Below are 8,932 nucleotides of genomic sequence, written 5' to 3' on the forward strand. Positions count from 1 at the left end.
GGTGGGTGGGTGTGTGCGTTTGACAGCGCGTGCGGAAGTGTGTGTGTGTGTGTGGGTGTGTGTGTTTGTGTGTGTGTGTGTGCATGTGTGTGTATATTTGTGTGTGTTTGTGTGGGTGTGTCTGTGAGTGTGTGTGTGTGCGTGAGTATGTGTTACAAAGCGTGTGCAAGTGCGAGCATTTGTGCTTCTTGTTGTCTGCGTATTGAAAAAAAATGCTTGCAATGCATTTAGACCAAAAACGACTTATTTTGGGGATAAGAAGAGAAAGGCGGGAAGAGTACACATTATAGGCTATCTATTTTCAGTATCAACAGCATCATTATCTAAACAAGTGTCCCATTACCTGAGACAATATAACACATTATGCAGCTTCACAATGAAAGTTTTGAGGTTATTCAATCAGCATGTTTCTTTTTCTTTCACACAAAATCCAAACGATATAAATATCTAGACAACTAAATGTATATTATTCAGGGGATCGAAGATTAGGTGTCTTGAAGTTGTCACTTTGCATGACGTCGAATCTTCATTTCGCTGAAGGTGACCGAGTCGTTCTCTCCAGTTAAATCGTACCAGTTCATGCCCTTCTTGCTTTCTGTGCTACCCCAAGGTCCGTTGAGGTTCACGTAATGGCAAACATTGTACCACCAGGCTCCATGGCGATCAACAGCGCAGTTGCTTGAATCCCATGCATCGCGATCAACGTCCCTGGTTGTAAACTCTAGCCCATTGTGGTACGCCATCTTGTCAGCGACATTACCCGAAAATCCAGATATATGAATTCTATAGCGTTCTGACTCTCCGGACAGCTTAAAGTTCTTATAGCTGGCATAGTAATCTTCTCCTTTGTATTTCATATCGATCCTCAATTCATACTTCTCCTGGTGATGAGAACGAGAGGAAAATTAGACCAACTGATATTACGATACTTCTGATTTCCATACAGACAAAACCCGACTATTTAATTTGTCTCAATCAAAAATAGTTTGGCCTTGACGAGGATGTTTTTAATTGATAAAACATTTCATATCAAGCTCAGAAAACGACGAGATATAATAAAATCTGTTCAAACAACAGACTAAGACTGATAGAGACTAAATGGCTACAATAGTGCATGTCCCTCCCCCCCCCCCCCCCCCCCCCAATTGCTTTCCTCAATTAAGGTAAATTCCAAGCAAAATACGGAAATGTTATAAGGGCCATGAGCTACGATTTAACGTCCATCTCCGACATGACACTGCAAAGTGGGTGGACAGACCAGAAAACGTATACTGTTACACTGTCATCAACGAAAAGAAAGAAATGATAATGGTGAGGATAAAGTAACAATCTGATATCGCGAGGAAAAAGTACATCGACATCGACGACAGCAACGGTGCTCAGAGGTGTCATATACTTTGACAATACCCGGTACGTTGTACGTGTTTTGGTAAGTTAAGTTTCACGGAATTTGCTGTACAATTAGGTCATAATAATATAAGGGCCAAAGATTAGAAGTATTACAATATATTAACATACTGATAAAAGGAAGAGCGATAAAGACGATGGTATAGTTATTATGTTTGATAGGAAAGAAGGAACAATCTACACTAGAGCACCCGCCAACCACCCGCATACATTGTAGATGCACATGTACATTGTAGAGGCCCGATCACATTTTCAAGTAATATAGGAAACGAAAAAAGCACAACTTGCCTGGCTGGTCAGCTGGTGGATATTTTCCAACCCAAACCAGAAGTTCCCAAACAGGTCGCCGAATCCGCTTTTGTAATCTGCCCAGTCACGATAGAAGTCCACAGCTGCAGAAGCACGTCTCTGTAGACATAACAGAACATTGCGCCAGTTTGTGAGGCCTGCTATCATGAAACACGTTCAATCATAGTGTGAGAAAATGTATGCGGATCTGTGGTCCATTCTAATCCTGGACATAAAACCGTTCCAGTTTATAAGGTGACTTTTGAGAAATAACTGACACATTTTAAAATATTATTGATGAAGTTTATGAACTTTTATCTCGAATCCGATATACATAGCTCGTAAAGTTTCAATATTGCGCTGGGATATTGGTGCAGATTTTTATTCCGCTTTATCCCAGAGTTTTTTTCTTCTTCTATATTTGAGGGTATGTTATTCTATTTTTCGTCAATAGTATTTCCCCTTCAACTTGAATATAACACGTTCTGATGTGATATAGTAGGAGCAAATCCAACATTGGGGAAGTTTTGTGGCACTGAAATTTCAAATTTGACAAGTATTCTTCATAGCAGTATGGTTCGGTGCAGGATCAAATAAGACAACACAGCAACATCAATAGAGAGCAATATATTTTTCAAAAGTGACGTTGTATGCTCAAATGTGACATCAATAGAAAGTAGTTTCATTTACCATGAACAAAGGAAAATTCCGAGAGTTCACTCCAAAATGGCTGATACACACAAAGTCCTCATCTACGAGGCATATCTGAGAGGTGTGCACACAAAGTCCACGTTTACGATGCATATTTGAGAGGTGATCTCTACTTGCTGGGCGAAATGCGCACACCTGCCTACAGTTTGTGAAATGATAAACGAGCGCAGGAGAGAGATGGCCAAGTAACAAGGCCTCGTAGTAGTTAGAGACATGTTAAGGTGTCTGGCAACATAAGAGTTGTTGACAAGCACTCGGGCTTTACTGTTGGCATGATCAATAGAGAGCTCGGAGTCTGCATAACCTAATTATCATGGAAAAAAAACAACCGTTTCAAGACACGCCTTCTAGAAGAAATTCTGACCGAACCAAGGATCTGTACCATGCATATGGAACATGAATTATGCATCATGTATAAGCCAGAGAATTCATCTACAGTGCGGTCAAAAATTCGTGGCCCAACTTATTATCAAATTATATTTCCTCAACTATCGAACATAAAGTCTCCAGCTTTTACATAATGGCTTATATCAGATTGTCTTTCCAGATCAATATCTTTGTTATACCCGTTAGCTGCATTCGCGAAAATTCCTTAATAACTACAGTACTTGTTAAAATCCCCAGTAGGTGGTTTCTGCAATTATAAAAAAAAAACGGTTTACAGCTGGGACAATATTATCGCTTTTAAAAGCAAGTCCGTCGTTCTCTTTTCTGGCTGTGACATTTTCTTATTGAATGCTTGTTTTGAGAACCTTTAGAGTAAAAATGTGTTCACTGTAAAATGTATTTCTAGTAATACGTTTTGCTACTAAAAGTGTCATTGGGGAGCTGTGACGTAGACCATAATAATATGCGTATGCAAAATGTGTGTGAGAAGTGGGAAGTGTTGTGAACAATCCCAGTTCCCGCGTCATGGAGATTTATAGTCATTTACACAATTTAGGAAGAAAAGTGTTGTTGTTTTTTTAGTATAGCCACAACTGTTATGGAAACATATGATTAAGTTAAAACAAATTTATACAAACTGCTGTGAATAGTATGGGTGACGTTGATTCACCTGTTAAAGAAGTATTTAATAATAGATTACGCCACGAATTTTTGATTGCATTATAAATAATAATCAATGTTTGTGCAAACCTTTGGATGCCTGTGGACAATTTCACCGAGTGACTTGAGCAGTGCGTGTTGTCCAAGGCCGATGTGAAATAAAATATTAATTTTACAATGACTTGCGGTTCAAGCAATGTTGGTGGCCTCTTAAACCATGAATTTTCTGAAGGAGGAATAGCAATGACCGCTTCGATGATTTCATGTAAGCAATGAGCAGAGCTTACCTTGTGGTGAATACTTTTTTCGTCAATGATCATGCATCTGTTCATATGTAAGCAGCCAATTTGCTATGGCCGCCACATTTTAATCTCGTGTATTTGCATCCTTACTCCCCATTTATATATTAATAGTCACTTTTAAAGACAAGCGGGCCAACCCAGATTTCGGGGGGTTTCCAGAAATCTTGACCTACACCAAACGTGGGCATTACCCTACCTATAGGAGAAGTTTGGTTTCATAGGTGTGTATATTTGTTTAGTTATAGTGAAAACTCTCCGTGTCTTCTAAAGAAACTCAACAAGGGCCCAAAAACTTTACCTTCGATTTTCTCAAAACGTCATTTTTCGGGATTGCCTTTGTGCTTAAAAGCGACCAATTAATATCTGCGAAAATTGTTTTTATGGAAGGTAAAAATGAAAGAAATACTGCTCAAAGTTCAGCATCAGCTCTTGAATCGCTTTTAGGGGTAAAGTAAAGTTGTTCCCGCATCCGATCTGAACATTGGGGATTGCCTTGTTAGTAAGACAACTTCCTGGGCCTTTGGTTTATTGTGGTAGGGTGGCCAGTTCCTTTCCTCGCCACCTTTACTTCCTCAACTGGAAGTCAGGAAGCCATTACTGCTGGGTGGAGAGGAGTGGACCGGAGGAGCTATTGTTATGAAACCCTTTACAGCCTTGTTATGTTTACTGCTCTTGTTTCTGCATCTATTCACATTTGAAACAGTAAAGTTCAAATTTGAAAGCACTACGTACAGTTTTATGCTTTCTATACTCGTATTTGAAATTGCATGTCACATTCGACCTCCCTATGTCACATTTCTCCTCACCATGTCACATTTGAACTACTATTATAGTATTCATGGAAATGCAGAGACTTAAAACATTCTTCAAAACGTGCGGTTGCAAGGCAATGTCTAGCACTATGCATATATTATTTTACCGGTTGTAAAGTGTTTGTACAAACTGTGTTCCATTTTTTTTGTATCACCTGTATTAGTGCACAATGTTGATCACACCTGTATTGTATCAGTCTATACTAGTTATGTAATGTTGATCTCACCTGTATTGTGCCAGCCTACACTGCAGTAAACATAATTTGAATATCATCTGAATTGAACACAGTGTGTATTGCAATAGCATGTTGATTTCTCCAGTATTGTAACAACATGTATTATAGTAAGATAACGTTGATACCACCCAAATTATAAACAAACTTTTATAACAAACAAACAAAAACATTTAAAAAACAACAAACAAAGCCGAACTAACCTGTATAACAATCCAGTCGCCGTTGTCTGTCTCGGTGTCGCAGACTGCTCTTATTCCGCTGGGCAGGAAAATGACAGGTCGTGAGCCCAGACCTTGTACTTCAGAACACGATTGTGGCTGCAGAGAAACAGAGGAAGAATTTGAATAAAAAGGCTTTAGTTTTAGTTTTAGTAGAGGTTTTACGGCACTCGCAACAGCATAAAGTCAAATGAGCACCAGAAGATTAGAGGTGTTACAAGAGAGTAACAAACATAAAAAGAAGGGGAGATAAGGAGGATAGATGTTTGATAGGAAAGAAGAAGCAAACCACACTAGAGCACCCGCCAACCACCTTAGGAAAAAGAAGGGGGGAATTTGGTTTGTCCGTAACATCGCGACAGACTTCTCGGAATAGTGAACACCTGCTCAGTGATAAATTATCCGTCAATCAGGTTGATGATTTCCCAGTTTATCACTCAGTTCAATAATTTCTCACAGTTTATCACCAATTCAAATTCGCAACTTATCATTGAGTACATTTCTATTATGTTTTAATATGTCAACAAATTAGTTTATCAATTGATCAAACAGTTTCAGCTCCTGAAGTTCAAAATTGTACTGACCAGAAAATACAAACTTATGACAATCTCACATGGGACTGGGAAGAGAGCACACGATATTCCTCTCCTAGGTAGAAAATCAGATTCAAATTCACGAAAGTTTAAGATTATTTATTCCATGGTCAGATTGAAAATCGTCCTTGCAGGCTATTGTTTGTGGCCATCTCCTATCGCTCAGATAGATAGACAGACAGATAGGTAGATAAGAGAGAGATAAAGAGGGACAGAGAAAAAGAGAGGGAGAGGGAGAGGGAGAGGGAGAGGGAGAGAGAGAGAGAGAGAGAGAGAGAGAGAGAGAGAGAGAGAGAGAGAGAGAGATGGATGGATGGAGGGAGGGAGGGAGAGAGAGGGGGGGGGGCGAGAGAGGAAGGCATGAAGAGCTCCATATCCATTATTCAGCACAGTAAAAGGAGACAGTAGCTGTATGCACTGTTAGATGAAATGTATTTCCGTGCTATATCTAGACCAGTAACCCCTTGGTAAAATGTTTGCTTGTCAACACTGGAGGTCAAACACTACGTGAGATTCTCACCTGTAACTTGCTCTTAAAATCGCTCAGCTTGCGCTCAAAATTCGACTCAAGTGCCTCTACGATCTGTTGAACAAGCTCACTTTTCGTCTGTTCAGTCGTTGCATTGACCTTCTCAAGAATGTCTTCTCTCTGTTCATCAAATTCTCTTTTAACCTCTTCAGCAAACGCAGTGACGTTGTCGAGAATGTCTTCCTTTTGTTGAACAAGCTCTCTTTTAGCTTGTTCAGCTGTCACAGTCACGTTGCCAACGATGTCTTCTTCTTGTTGAACAATCTCTTCTTTTGTCTGCTCCATTATCGCCTCCACATTTTCCAGAATCTGGCGTTTCTGAGACATCATTTGATGAGGACATTCCCTCTTATTCTGATCTACTGTGTGGCTCAGAACCTGTAAAGTGACGTCACACATAGAGATTATTAAGGACATGGTGAAAAGTCTTCTTCTTCAATTCTTCTTCTTCTTCTTCTTCTTCTTCTTCTTCTTCTTCTTCTTCTTCTTCTTTTCTTCCTCTTACTTTATCACTTGGCCCTTGCAATCCTACAAATACTGGGATCAGTACAGACCCCTCTCAATAGCTATAAACTTAGCATAAAAAGAAGAGAGATGACAATTGAAAAGCTTCTATTGACAATACTTAGTAGACAGTCATCCTTTACGGACTTACTAATAAACAAAACAGTGGATATAACTCTACGCCAAAACTGTTTGAGTAATCATAACCACAAAGAGTGGCTACACGTCAGTAAGATAATTATAATAATGGATAAACGTAATTCTTCTTCTGCCACAAGTACCTGCACAAACTGTTTGAGACATTGACAATGTGGGCAAGGTCAAGGACGCACATGGCATTAAAGACAACGCCAGGTCACGTGGTTCATTTTTCTACTTGATAATACGAAAACGTAACAGGCATGGTAAAGATTGTGCTGCTACTTTTGGAGACCCCCCCCCCCCAAAAAAAAAAAAAAAAAAAAAAAAAAAAAATTCTGGGCTCATGTATACTTGTCTATAGTGGGAAATAATACTTACAGAGAGATTCTCACCTGAAACTTGCTCTCAAAACTTGCTCCAAAAGACTCGACGATCGCTGTAAAGTTCTGAAGAATGTCATCTTTTTGCTGCATACACTGTGTCTTGCTCTCTTCTGCCATGACTGTCACGTTTTCCAGGATGATTTCTCTCTGAGACCGCAGTCGCTGGAGGTACTCTCTCTTGTTCTCCTCCATTATTTTGTTAAGGATCTGCACCGTGAGGTTACTCTTTCGGGAGATGAGCGTGGGTTGGCTTTTTTTAAAGATGAAATTTTCCTGTGACGTCAAGACTACGAAGTCACATCTGTACTCGCCAGTTGTATCGTCAGTCGCCACAGGCCACGTAAGCCGCAGAAAGCTGTCAGAGATGGAAGTCTTGTTGGCCTCAGCGAGTACATCCTTACGTTTTGGCGTTACTTCTGCGTCATCATCGAGAAATTCTGCAAAACTACTCCATCCATCTTGGTCTTTTTTCAGGATTCGCATCATGATAACTTCAGAATTAATGTCCTTTTGTTGATCGTCTTCGACACATTGTAATGATACATTCTTCGTTTTCCATATTTCCACTTCGGCCGTTGAGACATTGAGAACAAGTGCGTCGCAGGACAATAAGATCGCTGCCGCCAAAAGCATATAACCAGATTTCACGTTGGGGCCCATTGTTAGTACACAGCGCGTTATTTTGGTCACAAAGACCTCTGCGTGATTTTTCCAGGAAATCTACAGGAAATATGGAGAAAAAAACAGAACCTATTCAGTCAAGAAAACGTTTGGACTGTACACATTTCGGACAAAATTCTAAAGATTTCAGAGCCAGCTTAACATTTATTTAATAACTTTTAAAGTCGACACCCACCACTGCACCCATGTCTGTGGTGTAGCAGTTAGGCGCTTCGCTGTTGCATGCAGGAGACCCAAGTCAGATTCCCCAGTAGAGAGTACATTCTTATCAATTATTGTCTGGGTCTTCCTGCTATTATGTTGTATCCCTCTCAGCTCTAGTTGGCCCTGGCAGGCAGAGTTAGAAGCTCGCCTCCTTAATTATGATCCAGATTGTGTCGATGGGTACGTAAAAATACCCACATTTCAAAAGATATAGACTATTTTTAAAACTAGCCACAGCTGTGCCTGGAGGGATATCGTCCGTTCACCGTCTATTCTCTACGTATAGTTCTCAAACAATTGCACTCATTTAATTTTCTTCTCTGGATTTGTATCTAGTTTTTGTTATTACCAACAAAAACGTATCCCTGTTCGACTAGCTGCAATCTGCCTATCAGCTACCAGCCGCTTATTACAGGAAAGTCCAGAACTTTAGATTTTGTTCAAGGAGCGGTTCACACTTGCTAAATGACGTTCGGAATCGATGTATTGTTCTAACTTCGGACTTTTGATTCTGGCCACAATGGATTCTTTATCAGAGAGATTTATTTCAAGTTCCTAACTATGATTTCAGAAGTTTACTCAAGTAAACCAGATATCGTGTGACGCAGAGTCGTGGAGCAGGCGTGGTCACCATTAACCAAAGTCATTTGGAACAGGTTCGGTCGTGACTTTGGTGTAGATCAGCTGGAACAAACATTGTACCTCAATAAGACTCCTGGGTACGCAAAGAAATGTGACACACGAAAAAGCATCCCCCCCAAAAAAACCCCCCAAAAAACAACAACAACAACAACCAACAAAACAGAACAAAACAAATACCTAACAACAACAAAAAAACAAAAAAACAATAAACAAAAAAGAGAAAACAATAACAAA

At 39.9% G+C, this 8,932-nt stretch overlaps 1 protein-coding gene across 1 annotated transcript; it reads right to left on the reverse strand.

The window, feature by feature from the left end:
* Positions 1–111: 111 nt before the first annotated feature.
* On the reverse strand, positions 112–8,866 carry LOC101856996 (angiopoietin-related protein 7). The gene is made up of 5 exons (XM_035973305.1): positions 7,181–8,866; positions 6,135–6,521; positions 5,004–5,120; positions 1,696–1,815; positions 112–881 (listed from the first exon to the last, which is right to left on the reverse strand). Exons 1-5 carry the CDS (start codon positions 7,829–7,831, stop codon positions 504–506), a joined length of 1,653 nt encoding a protein of 550 aa, XP_035829198.1. The 5' UTR covers positions 7,832–8,866; the 3' UTR covers positions 112–503.
* Positions 8,867–8,932: the final 66 nt, after the last annotated feature.

Source organism: Aplysia californica, unplaced genomic scaffold, assembly GCF_000002075.1.
Source record: "Aplysia californica isolate F4 #8 unplaced genomic scaffold, AplCal3.0 scaffold01116, whole genome shotgun sequence".
In the NCBI taxonomy this organism is placed as follows: Eukaryota; Metazoa; Mollusca; class Gastropoda; order Aplysiida; family Aplysiidae; genus Aplysia; species Aplysia californica.

Coding starts and splice junctions, on each gene's coding strand:
- LOC101856996 (XM_035973305.1), bottom strand. CDS start 7,831: ATGGGCCCCAACGTGAAATCTGGTTATATGCTTTTGGCGGCAGCGATC. Junction 6,522..7,180: donor GTTTTGAGAGCAAGTTTCAG/GTGAGAATCTCT, acceptor GTCACTTTACAG/GTTCTGAGCCACACAGTAGA. Junction 5,121..6,134: donor ATTTTAAGAGCAAGTTACAG/GTGAGAATCTCA, acceptor GTTTCTCTGCAG/CCACAATCGTGTTCTGAAGT.